General features: G+C 48.3%; 6 protein-coding genes across 6 annotated transcripts; 3 read left to right on the top strand and 3 right to left on the bottom strand.

The window, feature by feature from the left end:
• On the bottom strand, positions 1-1,371 carry LY89DRAFT_682337 (uncharacterized protein). The gene has a single exon (XM_018214487.1). It carries the CDS (start codon positions 1,089-1,091, stop codon positions 420-422), a length of 672 nt encoding a protein of 223 aa, XP_018074984.1. The 5' UTR covers positions 1,092-1,371; the 3' UTR covers positions 1-419.
• Positions 1,372-3,250: 1,879 nt separating this feature from the next.
• LY89DRAFT_448886 (uncharacterized protein) lies at positions 3,251-7,182 on the top strand. Its single transcript, XM_018207601.1, has 2 exons — positions 3,251-3,358; positions 3,521-7,182. Exons 1-2 carry the CDS (start codon positions 3,341-3,343, stop codon positions 6,962-6,964), a joined length of 3,462 nt encoding a protein of 1,153 aa, XP_018074985.1. The 5' UTR covers positions 3,251-3,340; the 3' UTR covers positions 6,965-7,182.
• Positions 7,183-7,998: 816 nt separating this feature from the next.
• Positions 7,999-9,931, top strand: LY89DRAFT_640356 (soluble quino protein glucose dehydrogenase). The gene is made up of 3 exons (XM_018211663.1): positions 7,999-8,550; positions 8,598-9,346; positions 9,401-9,931. The coding sequence occupies exons 1-3, from the start codon at positions 8,266-8,268 to the stop codon at positions 9,768-9,770; spliced, it is 1,404 nt and encodes a 467-aa protein (XP_018074986.1). The 5' UTR covers positions 7,999-8,265; the 3' UTR covers positions 9,771-9,931.
• Positions 9,932-10,629: 698 nt separating this feature from the next.
• Positions 10,630-14,444, bottom strand: LY89DRAFT_682340 (uncharacterized protein). Its single transcript, XM_018214489.1, has 4 exons — positions 13,810-14,444; positions 12,851-13,622; positions 12,495-12,802; positions 10,630-12,440 (listed from the first exon to the last, which is right to left on the bottom strand). Exons 1-4 carry the CDS (start codon positions 13,969-13,971, stop codon positions 10,974-10,976), a joined length of 2,709 nt encoding a protein of 902 aa, XP_018074987.1. The 5' UTR covers positions 13,972-14,444; the 3' UTR covers positions 10,630-10,973.
• A 1,236-nt stretch (positions 14,445-15,680) lies between these two features.
• On the bottom strand, positions 15,681-17,338 carry LY89DRAFT_666291 (uncharacterized protein; the record flags this gene model as incomplete). The annotated part of the gene is made up of 5 exons (XM_018212893.1): positions 15,681-15,874; positions 16,311-16,383; positions 16,558-17,152; positions 17,221-17,260; positions 17,290-17,338. 5 exons carry the CDS (start codon positions 17,336-17,338, stop codon positions 15,681-15,683), a joined length of 951 nt encoding a protein of 316 aa, XP_018074988.1.
• Positions 17,339-19,138: 1,800 nt separating this feature from the next.
• Positions 19,139-20,128, top strand: LY89DRAFT_682343 (uncharacterized protein). Its single transcript, XM_018214490.1, has one exon. The coding sequence runs from the start codon at positions 19,263-19,265 to the stop codon at positions 19,995-19,997; it is 735 nt and encodes a 244-aa protein (XP_018074989.1). The 5' UTR covers positions 19,139-19,262; the 3' UTR covers positions 19,998-20,128.
• Positions 20,129-23,465: the final 3,337 nt, after the last annotated feature.

Raw genomic sequence — 23,465 nt, forward strand, 5'->3', positions numbered from 1 at the left:
GATGCCGCACAGTTTATTATTATTATTTTTTGAGTTTCCGTGTGCATCTGCGGCGTAAGTGAGGGGACCATGGCCGTGACCGCAGGCCAACCACCGCTCTAGTCGGAAGCTTATTAAGACGCGTCAAATCCGCGTCAGGGCTCGTGTTCCATAATACGTTTATTGGCTGGCTCTTCACGTCTCCCCTCACGCCTCCATTCGCGAATCCTGGTCGATAACACAAAATCTCCAAGAGTCCCCAGTCCGAGCACCAAAGAATCGCTGCTGATCGGTGATTATTAGACGCAGCAAGGTAAATCTTGCGCGGGATCCTGGCTTGGTCGAGGATCCTGGACTCAGATCATACTGATGCGGGACTATGGACTGGCCCATCACTGCAGACAGGGTCCTCCAGCCCAAAACCTGTATTTGGGAATGGCTCACACCCTTTTGTGAGAATGAAGAAGTTCAATGGGGAATTGCTTGCTTGTTCTGCTGGCTGTGGGAATCTTCCACGACCCGGAAAAGCGTTGGAGAGAAGGGTGGGATGCGTTGTCAAACACGGGCGTCAAGTCCCAGATATATGGATCTGCTGCCACCCCGAGCGAGCAAGGGCATCGTGTAGGGTCTGCCCTGGATGAAGGATTTGTAGACATGTGCCGAGAGGAGAGGAGAGGAGAGGACCCTCGGGTTGGAGCTCTTCTCCTCGCGAGCGTATGAGAATGTCTCGCGGCTTGACGGGCTTTCTTTACGTCACCTTGTTCAAGATTTGAATTTTGCCTGTGCTCATCATGCTCGGGCGTTGAGGAACGGAGATTTCGCCTCCTCCTCCATCGTGAATAAATGTCAAAGCGTCCCCGCCGTTGAGATTTCTGGTGGGTCTGGACAGCCATGGACGATTTGGATCTGTGAATAGTATGCAAATCCAAGGGGATCTGGGCTGCACTCATCTCCTGGAATTCTCTAGAGCAGCGTGGGCATTGAGCACGTTCAAGAGGTAAGTCGTGAAGCGCTCTTGCTGAATTGAAGCTCCTCTTTCTTGACCAGATAGGGCGAGCTGACCAAGTCATGGACACTTTTGTACATGCAAGCCAGGACAGGGACAGAGGCATTGGGCTTCTGCAACCTGGGCGACATGTTACCTGATTGGAGTTAAGCACGCGACTCGGCATGAGCAACAACAATGACCGGGACGGGGAGATACATCCTATTCCGTCCAACAGGTCGTGCGGCTGTTTATTGACGGCCGATCCATCTCCAGTTATTCTCCACAGCTTTTGAGGCGGGTTTGTATCAAAAGCGCCAATGCTGGCTGTAGTATATGAGAGCCGTCGTGAGGATTCGGTGGATCCGAGAATTTGATGTGTATGAACCAGACCAAGCGTGAGTCAATAGCAAAAGCGTTAGATCCGAGGAACAGGTTTAGAACATTGGAGAGAGGCGTCGTTCGGAATCTGATGCAGCTTAAGGCCTCGCTTTACTTTGCTTGGTAAGTACGGACATTGTAGAGTGGAGAGAGCTGGAGGATGGCCGACTACTAGTTCTAGCTTGTGGTGTGGCTGGAGAGGAGTGAAAATGGCCAAGACTAGACGCCGGTAGGGTTAGCATGGCGGAATCTCAATGCAAGTGTTTCTTGATCTTGAGAAACTCAAAGACGTCGGCTACACGGCTACCGCAAGATGGGACGATTGCTGCATCTCCATTCAAGATTTCGAGAATGGCTTGTGAGAGTCTTTCGTGGGTAGCTACTGCATTGTTGTCTTGTTGTCTGCTTCCCTGTGCGGACAACGCCGCATGAGATGTTGCGGTCCTGACCTCTCACATCGCCTACCACCAATGTTCCAGTCTATATATCTACACATATTATTAAATATGTGTTTCCTGACACTAGAGCTCTGCCTGATTGGAAAATGGCTCACGCCGTAGCGGGAAACATGCCTTCTCGACATCTGAAACAATGTCCAGTGAGCAATTGCTGCAGCTCTGTACGATCAATCACGTCGTCTTGCACTTCCTTTGAAACACATAACCAGCATATTGAAGCTGCCGGAGATAATGGACGTCGCTAGGATATATCTGGACAAAGGAATCTGACGGATCCATACGGGCCTGCAGAAGGAAGAAATATATCGCGTGCCCTGGTCTATAATTCGACCACCATGGCGGAAAGACATCAACCCTTTTCCTCTTGGTGAGTCGCCAGTAACACAATAATGTCCGAGCAAAGATGGGACAAAGAACAATGGGAGGAGCAGCGAAGGCCGGTTGACGCTGGGCCACGGCAGACGAGAGGAGGATTGCATCCGGTGCTGTGATCATACTCGCTATGCCTTGACCAGACATCGTCCCGAAAACCATGAATGTAGATATCCGGCATCGTTTCACCAAGTATGGATGCGGTGAAAGTCGCTCTCAGGTGCCCGGCGGTACCAAGCCGAGTACGTCCAGCGTGTCCAGCATTGTCTGTCCAGGTAGCTGTTCCTGTCAGCGACATCCTGGTGCAAAGCTTGTGAATTTGCCCTTCCACTCTTGCTTGTCCCCTCTCCCAGGTGTAGTTGCCGTGTGTATCCTTTCGACCCTCACCCTCAGCCCGTAAAGCGTACGCTGGATGGAGATCAAGCGTCACGGATCGTTGTCAACAAACTCAGAAGCCCCTCTTCCCACGGTCTCGCCTAATCGAATGGGGGCGTAGTCCAATTGGCGGGCAGCAAATGAGAAGGAGAAGAGAGTGTTTCCCGTACCTTGGAAACTGCTCCTTTCCACATTAGCAACGTCGGGCCAGCGTCCTGTCAGGGTTATCCCTCTGCGGTGTTTAGACGAGTCGTGGTTCTAGCCTCTAGCGACGTAGTAGTTTATCAATTAGTTAGCCGTTCGTTTTGGTGGTTCAAGTCCTTGGCTTGGCTTGGTTCAGGTTCAGGTTCTGGTAGCTGGTTCAGGTTCACGGCCGCTGATGAGCCTGGTCTGGTCGCCTAATAACACCTACGGAATTCTGAGCACAAGCACCCTCTCCGCCTGCCACATTCTCCAATCCAGTCCAAAAAGCGAAACCCTTTCAGATCGACCACCACTTCACTTCACCTCGTCTCGACTCCATACGTCAACGAGACTTAGACTTGCACGCTCTTTCCTTCTTTCCTCTTCACCTCTCCTGCGACCCGGCCGTCTGCGAGGTCTCCATTGACCTAGACACGACCCTCGTTCTGGTGTTTACTTTCTGCCCCAGGAAAACACTCCCATTCCTCGAACGCAGCAGGTGACATGGACCGACCTCTACAATGATTTTGAGTCCCTCCACGATTTCGATACGTTCTTTGGGGTTTTCCTTTACAGCGGGTCGGAGACTTCGAGAGGATTGATCGAAATGAAGACGGTGCCCTCGGTGAGTCTTGGGTGTTCCTTCAATTAAGATTACAGTCTTGAAATGTCCTGGGTGGAAATATCTACAACCGTCTCCCTGCGTCACGGCAATCTTACCGTCTTGCACCACCCTCGATTGTCTTCTTTAAGTACCAAAGTAACGAACTCTTGCTAACAGCTTCAGCTCATTGCTTCGAGCACGGTTGGGATTGCCGCTGCAGGACTGGCATTAGGAAAGCCGGAGCGATCTCCTCCGCCACGCCCTTCGTCGAAGAAGAGAAAAGCCCACGAGTTCGCAGATGTCGTCGTTCACAACCAGGGCACGTCGACACCTCAATCACGCCCGGCTACAAGCTCGACCGTGATCACGCCAGGTAGCAGACCTCTTGGTCAACCGACCAGCTCTTCGCCTAATCCGCCCCCGTCCCTACAACATCGAGCTTCAAGCACAAGGGTAGAGATACCAAATAGTAGCTCTGGGAGGAGATTGTCAATACTCAGACACGAAGAAGCTTCATCACCACGGGATCATATTGAGGAGGATCATCGAAGGGAGTCTGTATCGTCTCGAGGGTCTTGGATGAGGAGGTTATCTACAATACCAAACTCATACAACAATAGTCCACGGTCGAGTATCGTCGCACCGGAATCCCCTTCACTCACATTCTCCCATGGTTCGGCAGCTCCGATATTGTCCAATCCGGGAAGCAGTCCTGCACAGCTGCCACCCAACAAACTTGTCAAGAGAGCTACATCAGGTAGGGCAGCGAGTGGTCCAACAATCTCTCGGAACGGGTCGAAATCACAAGTACCTACCCTTCGTCGGCCAGCCACGAGTCATCAACGCTCGGTCACCCTCCAACAGCAGTTTAGAGACGATTCCATGGTCACCACACTGCCATTACACCAGACAGCCACTACCCGCGTCCATGCAACACCGTCAAGCAAATTTAGCACACCGGAAACCAGGCATGCATGGCGTGTGTACTTTGAAGCACGGCCAACTAAGCTCACAAAAGAGAGAGTTTCGGGGAGGTCAAGTGATGGAGGCTTACAGAATTTCCTTTCCACTTCCAGGAGGATTATACCAGACGAGACAGCCAGGCCAACTTTGATGAAACCTGAAATGATTAACAGCTCTAACGCAGATGGTACATTGTACTATGATGATAGCTTCGGAATCGACGATGACTTGGACGATGTTGACGAGACAACAGTGCCCACCACGGAATCTGTCGAGGAACCTCAGAAGCGCGCAAGAAGAAGTTTGTCAATGCACTTTAGCTCGCCTAGTTCATGGATTTCAAGGTCGGGAAGTCTAAGAGGAAAACAGCGTAGCACCGAGGGCAGGAGTGGAGGAAAGCGCCATGCATCAGCACCTGTGTCAACTATGCCTTCTCGCAACATTGCCACGGCACATGGTTCAGCTAGTTATAGACACCGCACGGTCATGGACCCGAAACTATTCCAACGAGAACCACTTTCCCCGACAGAGGATCTCTCTCCTCACGATCCATTTTCCACGAGTTTTCCATCTCGGAGCCGGAACAGTTCTTCACCCTTACCGCCACTCTCCAGACTATCAAGCTTCAACTTGGACATAGCTCGACTTGGATTGTCTTCGTCCTCGTCCTCAGCTGCACGCAGGAGTCCAACATCTCCTATGCCGCTTACGAACACAAACCCCACATCAGTGTCATCCACAGGCCATCCGTCGCCTTCATCAACAACCTATTTCGGCTCTGTGCAGATCAAGAATTCTCGGACTGGAGAAGTTGCAGATCGTGCGTCTACACTGGTTGAGTCTGACAATGACACGCGAGGTTTCATTTCGGGAGACGAAGACGATATGGATTTCCAAAGCGAGACAGTGTTCGACTCATTGAGATCTGGCGCCACTGGTAGCATCCGATCCCATAATCCTCCGTTGGATCACATGTTTGACGAGTCTCCACCAAGTCTTAATGGACATGCAAAGAGTAAACGGCTGTCGATTCATGAAATGTTGGCTAATGGTGGGTTTCAAGAAGCAAGCAATAGGATTGTTGAGGAAGACGAAGGCATGTCCACGCCTGTAAAGAATGCAAGATCTTCACAAGAAGACAACTTCCAGACACCTGTGCGGACCGCCACCATGGAATCAGATGAGGCTTTTCCATCATCTCCGCTAAGCTTCTGCCTCGCTACGAAAGATTTTAGCCGACTTTCTTTGGATGACGACGAAGAGGATGAAGATTGGACGAAAGACGACGAAAACATGGAAGTCAGCAACTCTTTGTCACCCCCAAACAGCTCACTCAACTCGCGGAGGGTAAGTCCCAGTTTTCGAGCCGCTTTAGCAGATGTTACGCACAGTGGGAACACGAATGGCAATCCTGTTGGTGGAGAACGCCCAAAGAGCAACCTTTTTGATTGGTCCGAGCCGTCTTCTGCTGAGAAGATTGATCTCATGGGAAATTCTCCTCGGCCAAGAACTGCTCATGTCAAGCAGGTTGCTGATGGCAGAGGCGGAAGAGCCATCGGTCGCAAAGGGCCAAGTGCTCTACATATCAGGAGTCAGAGTGTACCTGTCGTGCCTGACGGAGCGAGCCAGCGTGATCATTCGAAGCTAACACCCAAATTTGGTACTTGGGGTCTAGGTGCCAAAGGTGTTAGTGAGGAGTGGGACGGAGACTTCGAGTTCGATAATGACGAGGGCGACAATGGAGAGTTTGGTGACAGCAAGATGGAGAGTAGTGGAATGCTCGTCCCGCCAGCGATCCAAGCTAGCCAAGCAAGTGTTGCAGGGCATGTAGGACAGATTCGAGAAGTTTGCCTGCTTGTGGAAGATCTCAAGAGACTGCGGCTACTCGCAAAAGAAAAGAATCTGCTGCATGGTCGTTCCGCGTCATTGTGGAAGGAAGCTGAAGGCATCATCGCCCTGGCAGTCCCAGATGAGGAAGATCCCACGCTGTCTCCGCCTCATTCGCCAGCATCGGTTGTCGTCGAGCAAGAAATGGAGGGCGATGATTTTCACGAACATGGCCCGGCTAGCGAGGAAGTATCCATGCCGGACACTCCAATCGAGGTGCTAAACCGGCACGGGAAGCCTACTGGATTCGTCTATGATGGCAACACTGTTCGTCGACGATCTGTATTCTCGCCAGAGGACGACATTTTCGGTGCTGGTGTGATTCAGAGCCCGCAGACCAGAGAGTATCTCAGACCACCTTCAAACTCGCCTCGGCACTCGCTTGCAAGAAGTGCTTCGGATACAGCTCGTTCAGTCATGGAGACTATGCACCAACATCGGTCGACCTCTGATCCCATTCTCCAAAATTTGACTGGCCAGCCTTCAGACAAGATGCCTTTCGATACCACCAGCCTTAAGGATCTCGTCAACAAGGCCAGCCAATTGAGTCGTACGTTAGCAGAAGTCATTCGCAAACATGACGGGTCACAGAGCCCAGAGGACAATTCACGCCGAGATTCGAGTCCAGCTTTTACACGGGTTTTCACGGATCCCAGTGTCAGCCCCCCCAAACATCTTCTCCGAAGCCATAGTAATAATTCGATCCTAGGCGGCTCGATCGATTCATCGCCTACACGAAGCCTAGGTCAACGTATGCATATGATGACTGTCGTATGATAGTCTCGATGGTCCGGATACGGATCTCTTTTGTACATGAGCAGACCCTAGTGGTCTTTATTTCCTTTTCTGCATAGCGACGGTTTTCATTCGGCTACTGCATGCAGCGCTTTTCTGCTTGTAAATCTGTTATATGCATCTTCTGCATAGATCTGGGAGCGTGTCATTGGAGGCGGTCATTGCATGCTTCTAAGCATTCATCAAAAGAATTGCAGCCTGGTTTGGGGTCGACTTTGTCATTCTGGGGCTGTATGGGAAAAAGTGCCAAGCATCAACAAAAAGAGCGAGATTACGTTAATGTTTGCACGTTGTTCCATTTCTTTCGGGTTTGCTTGGGTTTGTGCAAAGGTGGAATGCGTTTAACAAGCATTGAAGCATTGCATTTGTTTTTCTAGTATAGAGCTGGGAGACGAGCGCGGGCGGTTTGGTCTTTGTAATGAGTATATTGTTTTCTGGTTCGGTGGTCCAGCAGCGAGGGTGGGAGAAAAAAAATCATTGCTGTGGAGAGAAAGTGCCTGTACGAGGGTGTACTAGAGCAAATTTGAAGGATGGGTGGAATGCTGGTTCATACAGTATGGCTTGCTATCATGCTACCAAACGCTGTCATGACCGCCAAAACAACAAGGCACATGAGAAATGTAAGACGGAACGAGCAGAACGAATGCAGAGATATGAAGTTATGGCTTCACGCTATCAAATACTTTTTCCACCTGCAAAATGTGATCCAACTGTTCTTTATGTCCATGGTGAGATACTTATTTACCTTATTAAAATTGACGCTAAGTAGCTATATTTATACTCTCGTCTGCCGTTTATACTAAAAAGCTTTATCTAAAGTTATATACCCCGTCCTAGGCTCCTCTACCTAGCTTCCTAATTCCAAGGTCTCCTGCAACATACATATCGAAGATCCATTAGGCACAAGTGGCAAGGTACTTGACGCCAGGCACAGTTTTCAAGCTACCACGTGATGCGGGGTTCTTGCTGATCAGACCCCGCCAAGCTTCATGACGCATTTTCAATGCATCCAAGAGCAACTGCAAAACACTCTGACCATTCAAAAGCCATGCGAGAAATCATTTGCCAATACCATTGGATGGCACACAAAAGGTAAATGAGGTAGATGATGCTCCTTATCAATGATGCGTGAGGCTGCAGTTGCTCATGCGGGGTTCACATCTGCATCTCAATCGCCAAGCCACGACGTCGCATTCAAGATTTCTTGAGACACAAAGCTCTCTTATCTTTCCCTTTATCTTATGTTGTAAACGGCCGAATACTTTTTCTCATTACTTGTCACTATGAAGCTGTTCATTAATATAGTTCTTGGAGCTATCCTCTCCGAGATTGTCTCGGCGATAACTTGCAACCTCAAGCCGACCTATCCTACACCTTCAACCTCCGATGGCTGGCAAGCTCAGCTCGTGGCCAACGAGTTAACTTCTCCGAGAAGTATACTCTTTGACGGTAGTGGAAATCTGCTGGTTGTGCAATCTGGGGCTGGAATTGTGCATCTAGCGTTCGATGATGGTGGCAGTACATGTTTAGACGTCTCCAAGAAGACCTTCTTAGTGAATTCTACAGAAGTAAGTACCAACTCTTGTCATCAACCCCAGAGACTAACAATAAACAGCTGAACCACGGAATAGCACTCTCAAACGACGGTAAAACACTCTACGCCTCCTCCTCCGAAGCAGTCTATTCCTGGTCCTACGACGCCTCCGCCATCAGTGTCAGTACCACAAACCAAACTCTGGTAACAGGCATGACAAACGACGACCACACAACCCGCACCCTCTTGATGTCCCAGAAATCCCCCGGCACCCTCCTCATCAGCCGAGGCAGTACATCGAACATCGACCCCGAAGCCGCTCTGCTAAGCTCCGGCCACTCGCAAATCAAAGCCTTCAACACTTCCAACCTAACAAAGACCTCCACCCCCTACGATTTCAATACCCAAGGCCTCCTCCTCGGCTGGGGGTTGCGAAACTCGGTCGGAGTCGCCGAAGAACCGCTCACAGGCGGTATATACAGCGTCGAGAACTCTGCGGATGAAATAGACCGCGATGGGGTCGATATCCACGAGAACAACCCTGGGGAGGAGATGAATTTCCACGGGTTCTTAAACGGGAGTACGCAGGATCAAGGCGGCAATTACGGATACCCGGCTTGTTTTGCGTTGTGGAATACGAGTATACCTGATCTGGGGAGCTTGGTGGTGGGAGATCAGTTTACGTTGCAGCAGAATGCTACGTTTAATGATTCGACGTGTAATGAGGAGAGGGTTGCTCCGAGGTTGACGTTTCAGGCTCATATGGCGCCGTTGGATATCGTGTTTTTGGAGAATGGGACGGAGGCTTATATCTCTTTCCATGGATCTTGGTACTTCCCCTCTCCCTCCTCATTTTTCATTTTTCACTAACAGAGAACGGAAAGGGACCGAACAAACCCCATCGGCTACAAAGTTTCCTCTGTCTCCTTCTCGACCGGCGAACCAACAGCAGCGAAAGATAGCACGAATAGCACCGTCGATATCTTTGCGAACAAGGATAATTCGCAGTGTCCGGATGGGTGCTTTAGACCGGTGGGCTTGGCGGTTGATGGGAAGGGCAGGTTGTGGGTTTCGAGTGATGCTACGGGGGAGTTGTATGTTTTAGCAAGGACGAGTACGGCGACGGCTACGAGTTCTGGGGCGAGTCCGTCGGCTACGAAGAAAGGGATGGGTATGAAAGTGGAGATGGGGGATAGAGGGTTGTGGGTGGTTGTTTTATTGATGAGTTTGGGGTTTGGGTTGGGGATGATGTAGAATTCCATTCGCTCTTCTTTGGAACGTGATAGAGTGAGACTCCTCCTACTGAGGCAGAAAGTTTTGCGTTCACTTGACGGAAAACGAGACTATCCTATCAAGTCACTACATTGTACAGTAATAGCTCCCACAAAAGGTAACATCTGATTTAGTCCTGTAATGAATCCTAGAGAGGGATTTCAGATTCTTAACAAGCAAGTACAATCGAAGCGAACAATCACCAACATCAACATCTATAAATTTCACTACCCAACTATAGACATCCATCTTAACCTCATTCTGAAACATATGACAGACAACAAAGCAGACTAACATATCGTAATGACTTCAGACATTAAGCTCAGCCGAACATTGTCTTACTCCGAATGTCCCAGGACATTCCAAAGATTTGTGACTTTCATACAAATTTGGATCATTGAAATGTGAGCAGGACAGCTTAACCACTTACCTCTAAATGCAAAAATACTTCATAAACCTTCTTCCCAAAAGCAACTATTTCCTAGCTCTCAAAGACTCAGCCAGATAGTATGAGGAGTGAGACAAAGAATTCTAGACAGCGGCACACCTCAGCAGAAACTAAATCGAGTAGCGAATGAATTGGCCTGTGGTATGGAAATTACGATTCTGCGGCAAAACCAGAAACCGTCACGGTGCGACGTGCAACAAAATTTTACCTAGGTACGTTAGGCCAAAGTTGAATTCACCTTCGAGATTTGGCTCTTGTTCCGTTCTTCAAACCAAGGACATGAGCAGACTTTCAATTTCATACTTAGGGTTCTACTTCGAAATCTATGATTAGTTGATGAGGTGGCCCTGGCCGAGAGTACATTAGGAGTTGTCGGCTGGGAGTAATGCCGCTGTGCGATGAGCAACAAAAATGACTTTCAATGTCTGAGACACAAGTGTATTGTGAGGTAGCATTGCTGTTGAGGTGAACCGGATTTTATTTAGATCATGCTCCTGCACATGTCCTGGTTATGAAGAGTGAAAGCCAAGGGGGAACCCAATGAAGTGTATTCATATCATCATATCCGCTATGAAAATTCCCATATCTCATGCATTCGTGACCCAAATACCATCTCTCAGAGGAGATCCTTTCCAATATACTCCAAAGACCAGCAGGTCTCGCAACGAAGGTATCATCAACTCTCAAATCCAAAGAAACGCCTCTAGCCAGTGCCAATATCTCCTCTATATCTCATCTCAAGCATCAAGGCCTCTTCCACCAGCTTGAATGACAAGCACACTACCTCTCACGCCACCGGAGATCAACGTCTCGGCAATCACACCAAGCGTCTTCTTCATTTCTGCATTGGCTACATTCTCATTGGTGTCAGCAAGACGAGAATGTCGTCCTCTGCCCACCACGATCAAATCACCTGCATTCCTGGGAGACTGTCCAATCTCTTGTCTTGCGTGGGCAAGGCAATCATCGATAGGAGCCGTAGTCGCTACCTCGACGAATACAACACGATTCGCCAAAGCGATCGGAAGAGAATCGCGTAGAGAGTGTATCAGAGCTGTATCCTGAGCTGCACCTGCGTACAGAGCTTCTGTATCGATCCGTTCAGTGATGTCAAGCCTTGACAAATTGCCCAAGCCTGATGACGATTCGTTTACTTGCACCGAAGAAGGCTTCTTGGGCCCAGATTGAATTGGCATGTTGAAGTGAATGATCGTAGCCGTGATATTGGAGTTCTGTGCCAGTTGCAGAACAAAGCGTAGAGCAACACGGTCATCAGCACCTCCGAAGAATGGGAAGTAGACGTGATGGCTTCGGTCGACAATAGGCGGTAAGGGTGTCTGGTGGCTCGTCCTACTCCGTAGACTATGTCCACTGACGGTGCGACTCAAAGAGCGAGACTCAAAGACTGGTTGGCCGCCAAATCCACGATTAAAGAACACGGCAGTATTGCAGGTGGCTGTCTCGAGAGTTCTCTGGATAAAAGCCTCCTGGATCCCGCTAGCAATGGTATCCAACCCCAGAATATCATCCGAACCCTCGCTCCACGGAATCAAAACAAGGTCTGAGAAGTGATCTGAAGCCTGACTTGTCAACGTTTCGGCATAGGATGATTCTGGCACTACAGAAACGCCTCCTGAGACAGCGACATTGTTCAACTGTGCAAACGCTCTGAAGGCGTTGACAACTGGGTCTCGGTAAGCGTGTTCGTCCATTTCTGAACCTTGCATCACTGAAGATGTACGCTCCGTCAATTCCAACATACGAAGCCCGTGAACTTCAAGTGGGCGTTTATTCACTAGCGCAGTCGTAGAGCTAGCTGAATCTTCAGGTACAGCCTCAAGGTCAGACTTGGATCGATGAACCTTTGTTGAAACAGTCGATCGATCTCCTCCAAGGAGAGAAATGAATGTAAAAAGACTTGGAAGACTGTCAAGTCTGAGGTATACGAGAAGTCTCCTGACTTCTTTGGTTTGAAGTTTCTCGATAGGTGGATCGGGAGTGCTCTCGCCTTCCAATTGTTCAGGGGCCAAACGGTCTCCATTCCAGTCGATCTCACCTCTCTTCCATGCATCGAGCTTTTGCTGATAGGCTGGAGGATATAACCACAATGTAAGTGGCGTAGTTGAGACGGTGGTGATAAGTGCCATCACGACAAAAATGGTGAAAGTCCTCGTGGAGAGAATTTTGGCTGATAGTCCAATATTCTGATTTTGTTAGTAGTGAACATGTAATGTTTCAGGACTGTAGATGACACTTACGAGCACGATGAGTTCCACAAGACCTTTGCAACTCATCAACACACCGATTGATAGTGACTCTCGCCATACTAGCTTGCATGCTCTGGCTGCCAAAGTGCCGCCAATAATCTTACCAGCGAAAGCAACCGTGATGACTCCAACAACATATGCCCAAGTGAGTCCATCGTTGAGTAGACCCAGATTGGTGCTAAGACCAGAAAGAGCGAAATAGAGCGGTAAGAATAGAACGGACACAAGATCTTCAATCTTTTCCGTAAGTTTAATTGCAAAACCACCATCATGAGGGCAAATTAGGCCAACAAGGAAAGCTGATTCAGGTTAGCAGGTGACAGGTTCAAGTCATCATATGTACTTACCTCCAAAAATCGGATGAATCCCAATAATACCTGTAAACCATGCAGAAGTAAGTGCTAAGAGAAGGGTAAGAGCGACCATGCCCTGCGTTGGTCCGTTCTGCAGACTACCTGTTCGGCGCAACATCCAAATGAATCCAGGGCGGACGACAAAAACCAGAAAGAGGATCCATCCAAAGCAACACAGGAGGACATAAAGCGCCACGAGTCCCGAACCATTGTTGACTAGCGCGACACAAAGTGCCAGAAGAATCCATCCCGTTACATCGTTGCCAACACCTGCAGCAAGAACAGTAACTCCAACAGGTGTACCGAGGAGCTTGAGTTCTGTGAGGATCCGGCAGAGGACTGGGAATGCCGTGATCGACAATGCAGTTCCGATGAACAACATGTAAACACCAAACGCGATGGGTACCGTTTCAGGCTCGTCATGGAAGTGGTGGAAAAGTCCCCATGCAATAGCACAACCCAGACCAAAGGGCAATGCCATTCCTGCAAGACCCACGCTCAAAGCGACACGCCAATTGGATAAGAACATCCGCATATTGACTTCCAATCCTACCAGGAAAAGGAATAGAACGAGCCCAAGGTTAGCTACCAAACTCAGTCCTGCCATTGAAGCATTTGGAAATATAGCATTCTGAAAACCAGGAATTCGCATCATAACTGATGGTCCGAGTATGATTCCACCAATGACTTCTGCTATCACACGTGGTTGTCGTAGCTTGGATAATGGGTAGTGAAGAAGTCGACAGAAAATAATGATGATACCTGCCTGCAAACGTTGTTAGCTTCCATATCCAACCCATTTTCAATTGCGATTAGGAAAGTGATTTGCTGATCAGCAAGCCTTGTAGACCTGCAGTTCCGATTGTGCTACAATCCACGAGGCACCTTGCAGTTCCGCAGTGACGAGATTTGTATGTACGACCTATGCACGAGCTGCGGAATCATAAACTTGCCTGGATGATGAACAGGATGATGGGGTTTTTGGGGTCATATTTGCTTGGATTTCCGCCCTCCAAGATTCCTCCTTGGGGGGTTGCACGGTCTGTCGAAGTGGCAGTAGTGGATGCTGCTGTCTTTGTTACCGTTTTGGTAACTATTGATGCGATTGAAGACATCTTGGAAAGGTATCCTTGTGTGACGACGATCAACAGTCACGCCGGCTATCAAGGAAGAGTGACATGCCCGAGTTTATGTAGAGAGAAGGAAGAGCAACATGGAGCGTGGAACGATCTGACGGGTGGGGGTTAGACTTCTGACATGTGGAGAAGCGGGTCGAGGGGAGGACGGCCGACGGGTCAAGGTTGTCGAGGATTAGGGACCGGGCAAGACTCCAAGACTCTTGGTAACTTGGAACTTGGAGAGCAAGTAAAGTGATGGCGTGCTGACTCGGGCCAGAAGAATGCCAACGGAGGTGGAGCTCAAGCTATTCGCAGAAAAAGTCGCAATGTGAATGCGACTGTGGCGGGGTTCATGGATGTTTGAGCCATTGAGGGAGAGACATTGGAGTAAAAAAACGCCAATCAATCCTTCACAGCGCTTCAGGGTCATGGCGCAGAACCGCCAAGCACTACCAGGGTCGAGAGCTCGGTCTCCCGCTTATTCTAGCATAGAACCGGAAGGAGCGCCGACAACCTTCCATTGTCCCAACTTCAGTCATATATCAGGTGGAGTCCGCGTGTGTCTCCCATGGATGCGTGAGTGAGCGATTCACGGCCCTGATGGCTATATGTGGAGTACACATCATGAGACCTCAAAACCACGAATAGTAACTATTCACGCGGAAGAGACAATCCATCTGCGGGAAGTCTCTCAGAATTCGAATGCGCTCAGTCGGCCGTGATGGTGGACACCTGTCAAGGGTCCTGACATGTCAGACGGATATCAACTGCAAGTGTAAGAGGTTGTGCTTGCCGATCTGCAAGATAAGATGGGAACACAAAACCATTGTTCAGCCATAATAGCCTTCTTCAACACTGAGGGACGGCTCGCATCTTACTGTGCCGTCTCAGCCATGAATCCCGTTACATTGATTGATGGCGTTTGTCGATGGCGTTTTTCGAGATTCAAAGCTGCAAAGACTGGGATTTCAAAAAGGCTATACAGAGATAAGGAGGTAGTACAATGACAATTGTACAACACTTTCCTCTTGCCGGGGAAAACAGCAGTGTGCAAGGCATGCTTCGCTAAAGCTATCCCTTGTGAGCCCCTATGAGAATGAGGCAAAGACACTCGTCCCATTGGTAGCAAGATAAGATGGGCTTTGACGGCGAGTTGGGTGTTAATGATCTGAGCCCCATGGAATGCCCGACGTTTAGATTTCTGCGAAATATCTGTCGAGTTTCTGTATGATGACATTACAGACAACATCGGTACCTGATTTTGGCGGCCCCTGTCGGAGGGTGTAGTGTCTCCAGTCAACATGAAAGATGATCTTCAAGCTGCGGTGTATGTACTCCTACCTGCCACGTAACGAGCTTAAGTCTCGGAGTTTGGCTAGCCTTTGAAAGACACAGTATCTCTGGAAACTCTTGCTGTAATCGGTCTCGATTGCATTGATTTCGATTTAGCACCATTTGCTAGGTTGCTATTGCGACTTCATCAAGCCTCAGAATTTCCCCACTCCGCGGTTCCTCTCATGGTGGCTTTTACCCCGACAAAGCCTCGAAAATCAACGATTCTACCGCTCTTCTCTCGATCAGGAGTTTTACTCCGACTTCATATCCCCTCTTCAAGTATGAGATGACCACGCACGAATGGAACCTCTCTCAAAGGATGGGTCGTACAGACGGACTTCACCTGCCGCTTGGTCTGTGTTTGCAGCCCTTCACAGGTCCAACACAGCGAAGTAGTCGCTCAGCTTCTCGTTCCTTATGGTAGTGCCGGCTTTGTAGGATGAGTCTAAGCGCAGCTCAACTCCCCTGATACGGAGGATCGACGAAGCATAGAACTGGACTCCTCGCATGACAGGGATCGGCCAAGTCCATTCTGCTCGAATCACAGCTCTCGCCCTCTCTATCACTAGAGAGCCGACATGTATGCCCTTCATGTGGAAGATTCTCTCGGACAGTCCTCGCTAAGCGCAATTTCATCAGAACACTTCGGTATCAATACCAAGACTCAGAAGACACAAAGCAGGTTTACCTCAAAATAACCTTAATTGAAGAAGATACAGCTCAAGACTTCAACTCGCATTGATGTTTGTAGGATTTACACTCTGAAAGCACGCAACCATCTCCTCTCCATCCTCCATTCCACCACGAAGGAACCAGGTTACTCCACTTCTAGCTCAGATATTCCATCCACAAATTCGAAGCCAAAAACTCATTCACATGAGTAGAAGAAATAGTTACTTTGCGGTAGACAACACGTTAACCATCTCAGCCTCGATTATGCTGACAAAAAACCCTGGACTTATACACAAAAAGCACAATGCACTACCTATCTACTTACATACCTTCCATACTGGCTACGGTTGAAACACCGATGATAATCGTCTTACTCCTTGAGACGGCGCACTCGTAGGAAGTCTAGAGGTTCCGGGTCATTCATCCGAAAACGCGGTCCAGCAGACTCGAGCTGTTAACGACATATTCCTGGGCGTCAAAGTGGTTCCCCGCCATCTTCTATAACAATCTCTCCGCAAAGCAATCCTATCAGATCTTAGAAACATACGAGATGCCTCAAGTCATGGAAGATCTTACTAACAACTCAATTCCTGGCCAAAATGCACAATCCCACACACAAAATTCATCTCTGGAATACAAAACATCACCAACTAAAAATGTCCAGACTCGACCCCGCACCTTACTTGAAGTCTCCCAATCACTCGTTGCGCCTCTTCTTCTTCTGCTCAGCTTTTCTGTCTCAGCATCACATTGGTGAAATTTCATCTGCAATACTTCAATCAGTCGAAAACCACACTTTGCCGTCAACTTCCATTCTATTGTCATCCAAACTATCATCACCTTCTCTAGTACACTTCTGTTGTCATCATTTCGCAACCTCATCTTAGCCACACCTGTGGAGCCGGGACTCTTCGAAGTCCCACGCCCGTGCCGGGTCCATAGCAGGCCACGGCTATTCTGGTGCGCGGACTCTTCGTCCTTGCAATGGTCGCCGGTGGCACGGTCGAGGCCCGGTGGATAGGTTGCCACCAGGACCCACGATGGGTTGGTTGTCTCCAGGGCAGACGATGGGTTGTTTATATAGTGTCGAAGTTTACGAGTGAACTCACGTTTCGTCTTTCGCTGTTCATTCACTTCTTCAACGCGAAATCGAAGTGCCTTACTTTTGAAACTGGAGACGATTTGTATATTCACTTTGCGCTTCGACTCAGAAAGTGTTGCAACAACCATTCACCTCACCTCTCCTCTCCTCTCTTCCTGTCCGCTACACGAAAAGACGCTAGTGACGATATAAACGCTCGTTCATACCTCTAAGAATACTCAAACAAGACAACGAAGAGCTACCACGCCATGTCATGGTCGCCCGGCTCTCCTCTTGCCAGTGCCGGGTATGTGTGCAAGGCAGCCTCAACTCAACATTCCAATTCTACATCCGTATTTAGATTCAGATCTTAACAACGATGAAATTGTTTGGCAGCAATATGGGATCCGGGCATCCCACGAAATGATGTGATGTTCATTTTGACTTGTGAAATTTCACCCTAAATATACTGGTAGTAAGTCCACGAGTACATGTCAGACATCAACAGACAAGGTTTCTTCAGACCCAGGACACACATCTTGCCTCCAGTACCTGACCATGAATACCAGTCTCTTTCTGATGTTTGATTTACATAAACAAACAAGCTCTCTCAAGTGTTAACTGCCGTGATACCCATTAACAACACATGCACATCGCGGTTCTTGCGCTGAATGCGCCTTTTGCGCAAATAGCGCGGACGGCGCGGACAGCGCATTTTGCGCGAAAAGCCCAATGTTCCAAGGTGGTGACTGAATAGTGAAAGAAGGTAGAACCCCGAAACCAGCAATGTAGTCAAACATTGATATACTGTACATCCGTGTCAAGGAAAGTACTTAATTCCACCTTGTGAGAAAATGTTGTCCTTACTCGGATGTTCCGCCACACCAAAAGTACAGTACACCTCACCAACATATAGTGTACGCCCTGATTATATGTTAGTTTGCCATAAGTATGGAGATATGCTGCTTGAATTTGAAGAGACTACATAGACAGAATCTGTACAAAGATTTAAAGTCTGTCAATAATTGAGTACTTTGAAAAAGGACAAGTTCTCTCCTTTTCAAGTCAAAGTGAATAATCGTGTGGCAAGAAAATGACGTATAATCAAGGGGCTACACTGTAAGGTGAATTTTGACATATCGTCAATCACAGGCACATTTCTTGGAGCAAAAGGAAATTTGGAATGGTTAATGGAGTGAATAATATAATGGAGTGAATAACAGAGCCTGACTCACACCAGACCCACGCTAACAACTTCTCCCAGGTATATAAACACAGAAACAACCTAACGCTTTTAGGAAAGACACTTGGCATATCAGTCAAGTTTCCATGGACGAAAGAAGAGTTGGGGGTGGTTTAGGGTGACGTGACCAGGCTTTGCGGAGTTTAGATGGATCGAAGAAGGTTCTTTGATGGGAAAGTTGGGTTTGTGTACTCTGATTATCGTTAACAAACTTTTCCTACTGTTAACGAGATTCTTTTCACTGTCAAAAAAACCCCTTTCCCGGAGTGAATGAACGAGAGACTCTCCAAGGTGACTCGAGACTGACCGAACGAACGCAAAAGCCCACCAAAACGTATGTTCATGAAAGACAAACACAGGACATCATCGTCGCGGCAGAAGGAATGTTCTTTTTGAGAAAAAAAAGAAAGAAGCGGTATGGTCGGCCGCCTGTATGTATAGACAGAAGAGAAAGAAAGAGGTTTCTGGAGATAGTAATTCACTAGTGCACGATTTCGCAGCTTTTGTCCGTCATTGAAAGCCCGGGCGGTTGTTCCAAGTGAGTCCAGAGACCCTTGTGCAGTAGAGTTCCAGAAAGTTCGTCCATCGTTAAGGAGGATCTAGTGGCATAAATATTGCAGATTGACGGATTTGGAAGCAATTCTAAATACTGGAGTATGTTGGGAAACGAGTGCATGTATGAATAAACAGTCACACAACGAAAAGTGTGTGATTGTGTTGTACCTTGAGCACCCATGTAAGGAAGATCGACTTTTCCCATTCACACACGGCACAATGAATAATTCGGCGGTATGAGCACATTTCCTCAACCTATAATTAGAGCTCTTAGTCTCTCGAGTTCGACGTGTCTTCACTTGAACATATGCAATCATACTCTGTGAGAACCATACCACATCAAAAGAAAACACTTGAAAAATATTTGAGCTTACTGAGCCTTTCGAGTCGCAAAGAATAAACATGTGTCATATCTCGAGTCAGCTTTACGGTTGCGGACACATGCGAGCGATTATCACCTATTGCGAGTCCTGTACCTTCTTGTCCAAGAGACCCAGTCAAACCAAGATACAAGCCGAAGCCCAATATTACAAAACGAAAGGTCTTTACTGTAATTTCTACGCCACGAAATGGTATGCCAAGCTTATGGAGTGCCCAAATTTCCAATATAAATATCGCAGTGGGTTGGAGGAGGATTGCCGTGGACGAATATTCACTCTCAAAAAGCACTGGTGTGGTACGTCGCCGATTTACCAGTTGTCGGCGCTGGAACCACTGGAGCAACCTTTAATAGAGAACGAGGATTTGACAGACCAGCTCGCGGATCTCGAAAAAGCGTCAAGAACGGAAGTCAACAAGAGGAATGACAAGTACTTCCTGGAGCAGAAGGCTGCCCTCGACAAGCTTGCTGTTGATGGGGAGGGAATGGACAAAGCATATACAGAACTGATGGAAGGACTTTCGAAATTCGAAAAGATGTCTAAACACAAGAGTAGTGCGGAGTGTGGTGATCAGCCCACAACAGCTGAGAACATGCCTGGAGAAGGAGAACCTGCTGGGACGCGTGAGAGGATGCCCGAAGAAGGGGAAACGGTTGACGAGTGTAAGAAAAGCAATGTGCGCATGGTTAGAACGTCAATGACATACAGCCCTGAAGACGTTGTCGGGGAAGTCGTGGAGCCAATGTTCTTTGGCTAATCCAGAGCTGGGCCGACTCGCTTGAAAGCCATCGCGAGTCAGCCATAAGCTTAAAGCTTTGAATAGCGGACGAGTAGAGGACAAATTTGGCTTAAGCGAGCACGGAGAGCGAGTAGAAGAGTCGTTGAGATAGGCCAATTTAGCAATAGGGACTTAGATGATAATTTGTTCTCACAGAGATAAGACTTAGCTATGGACTACAAACAAGCCTTCCGAATCCGGGCGTTGTACTCCCAAGCGCTTACTCGATCATACGTGAAATCTCGGACATATTGACAGTGGAACAGCTCAAAAACTCTGTAACACGCTGCAAGGAGACAGGATTTGAAGGGGCATGACGACCATCAGGAAGTGAAATCCCGAGAGCGAGCTCTGTAGGAGGTCAATCTCTTGCTAAACGATGTTTTGGCATAAATGCAGACCGGAAACAGTAGTGTATTGTTGGAAAAGGAACTGTTGCAAGGCAAGGACGTATGATGGAATATGCTTTCGTTCTCATTGCAGCTGAGAGAACAATTGTGAAATCGTTTGCAGCATAGATGCTATCCTCGACTGAAGATTTACTTGACCATGTCGAAGTGCAAGGAACCCGTTCGGTGTGGGAGGAAAATATGCTTGGAGGTTGTCCTTTGATCGAAAAGTCAAAAAATCCATATCCCAAGTAAATGTAGAAGGCGCTTCTCGCATCAAATCAGCTTTGAGGTGTACCTTCCGAAATGGCCGATGGTCTGGATTGAAAACAACATCAAACAGAACTTTGATGCAACGACAATAATTAACATCAGCAATACACAATCATCAATATCCACACTATACCACACATAACACACGACAATGTGCATGATCGAGAGGATGAAATTCCGCGGCTGCGGACATATCAGATACAGCATCAGATACTGCCACGACATCAGACGACCAACAGCGGGACCGGATAACAGACCAATCGCACGCGAATCCCGAATGGTCAGGTCTACAAAGCGTCTTCGACGGGACTGCCGGGACTGGTGGCGTCAGGTATATGCTTGTCCAAGACACGAAAATATGGGACCCCAGCATGACGACCTCGAGGATAGACCACGAGATGGCAATTGCAAGGAGCAGAAAGGCTCACTCTGTCTTGGATGGTTTTCGACTACTCATCGGTTTGCTGGAAACGGCGATTATCTGGGGAAGAAAGGATTAGGGGAGAAGATCATTCGGGAAATGATGGCTGAGCCAAGGGACGAACCGCATCGAATGATAATGGAGCAAAACTGGAAATGATGCTTTAGAGATGGTGAAGTTCGCATGGAGGAGGAACGGTTCATGAACAATGGGAATGGGATGTTGATATTCGTTCAATGGCTGGTTGGTATGAGTGTGGTGGATTTCAAGGAAGGAAGAAGATGGTAAAGAGGATAACAGTAGGTGTAAGGCAAACTGTATGAGCGTGGGCATGGTCTGTATAAAGACTCATGAGCGATAAAATTCAGTAAAATATATCATCCAAGACAGGACAGTACTTGCGGTGAAACTTGGCAAAATACGCACGCCGCTGAGATTGACATCTCCGTTCGAACTGAGTACACAAGATGTCAGACTTCTGAAGGACTTTCAAAGGGCCTCATGCTGCCGTATGCCACTTCCGAGCAGCTATCCGCTGAACTACATGTAGCTCACTCAAGCTCGAAGACTTCCTTCCAATGGCGGGCCAAAAGACGAATCCTTGAACTCTTTCAACTTTGTTGCAAGTCGCAATGGTCGGCTGTCTGACGGGGAACCGGGCCAGCTCCAATTCTCTGTGTAACGTGCTCATCCTTTCCACGCCTCGAACCCACAGGATGAACACTTCATCAACCAGTAGCTTCAACATGGAATCTGCAATAAGACAAACGCATAAACTCCCAAGCCTTTGTTGCAAATCGCACTCATCGGCAACGTGATGGGGAAACCGGCTCAGTCATGCATTGTTCCATCCCGAACTTCCTTTTCAACACCTCGGACGCTGCATCTCCGCGGCACGGCGAGAACCTCCAGGTACAAGACGACGAAAACAGAAAATCCAGCATGAAAACACCTCATTAAACCTCTCTGTTGCATATCGCACCTCGTCGGCTGCCGACCGGAACTCCATCCCGGACGGCCATGTTCATCAAAAAGTAGCCACTCGCCCTCAAACAGCACACCTCCTGCAGAATGGTATATCCCGAACTAACTGGGACTGCCAAGAAAAGGGAATATAAATCCCTTTTCAGATGAGACGGCATATGCAGTTCGGCGATGTCTGAATAAACATCCCGATCGTAGACATTGAATCGGAATCAGAGTCTTAGACAACGAAAAGTCGCTCTCATATCTGTGCTTCTCACTAGTGGCTTGCTCGCCTAATAGTTGAGTAATCGGAAGTTCCAGCCTCTTGGCACTTCTGACCAGGGAGCGGTGCTCCTTTCTTGAAAACGCCAGATGGACTTGAAACTCAAAATTCGTAACTAGACAAAGCTCGTATTGCGTATTGTCTGAGGCTAAGGTGGGGGCTGGAGAAGGAGAAAAAAAGATGGAGTCAAGACCAGTGCACGACATCCAGTGCGGATGCGGACCGTCGACAATCCAACGTCGCGGAACGTGCTTCCAGACGAGCCGTTTGCATAGCCGGCGCCTGCGACTTGCAACAAAAATCCGCTTTAAGTATGCTGCTGGTAGGGTCTTATAAGAAAGAGTGAGTTGTTCGATATTCCCAGGTGTGGGATTTGATGACCAGGGGAGTTGGGGATCGAGAACGGACTGTGCAGCTGGCCCTATGAGACATTGGGTTATCTGCGGGAGATGCGACATCAGTCGGGATTTTAAAAAAAAAAAGGGTTATGACAGAAACGGACGAGCCGTCTCTGCCCGTCATCTTGCCGACGGGTGCGAAATGCAACAAAAGATACTATTCATGAGATGACTGGAGGGAGAGATGCGAGAAGGAATATTGTTCGCTGGATGAAAGGTTTGAAGTTCATGCTGGGGTTGAGCCTGGCGAGCCTAGGCCCGGTAGAGCAAAAATAGACGAATTTTATATGATCCGTCGTTTGGACAGCCGATGAGTACGACATACAACAGAGTTTACTTTGCATTTTCATGATTCAAACTCCTTGTCCATGGGATTGAGATAGCAACGGACTAGAGGAATGCGTATGCTGGTAAGCTTAATACTTGTGTTTGTAAGCTTAGCCTCATACCTACCTGTTTGAGATATTTGCTTTATTGCTGACTACCAAAAACCGAGACCTCCGTAACGAACGGGTGTTCACTCCGTATTCCGGGACGGAAGCTGACGACATTCGATGTGCAACAAACATATTTTTGGGTGCTTGTCATCAAATGCTTACTTATATAAGAAATATCATTGGATCGTAAGACTTCGAACGGAGCAGAAGTTGAGACAGCGCAGAATTATCCGAGATCCGTGACGAGGGCCGACGGAGATCGATGTGCAACAAAGTGAAG

Source organism: Mollisia scopiformis (assembly GCF_001500285.1).
Source record: "Mollisia scopiformis unplaced genomic scaffold LY89scaffold_6, whole genome shotgun sequence".
NCBI lineage: Eukaryota > Fungi > Ascomycota > Leotiomycetes > Helotiales > Mollisiaceae > Mollisia > Mollisia scopiformis.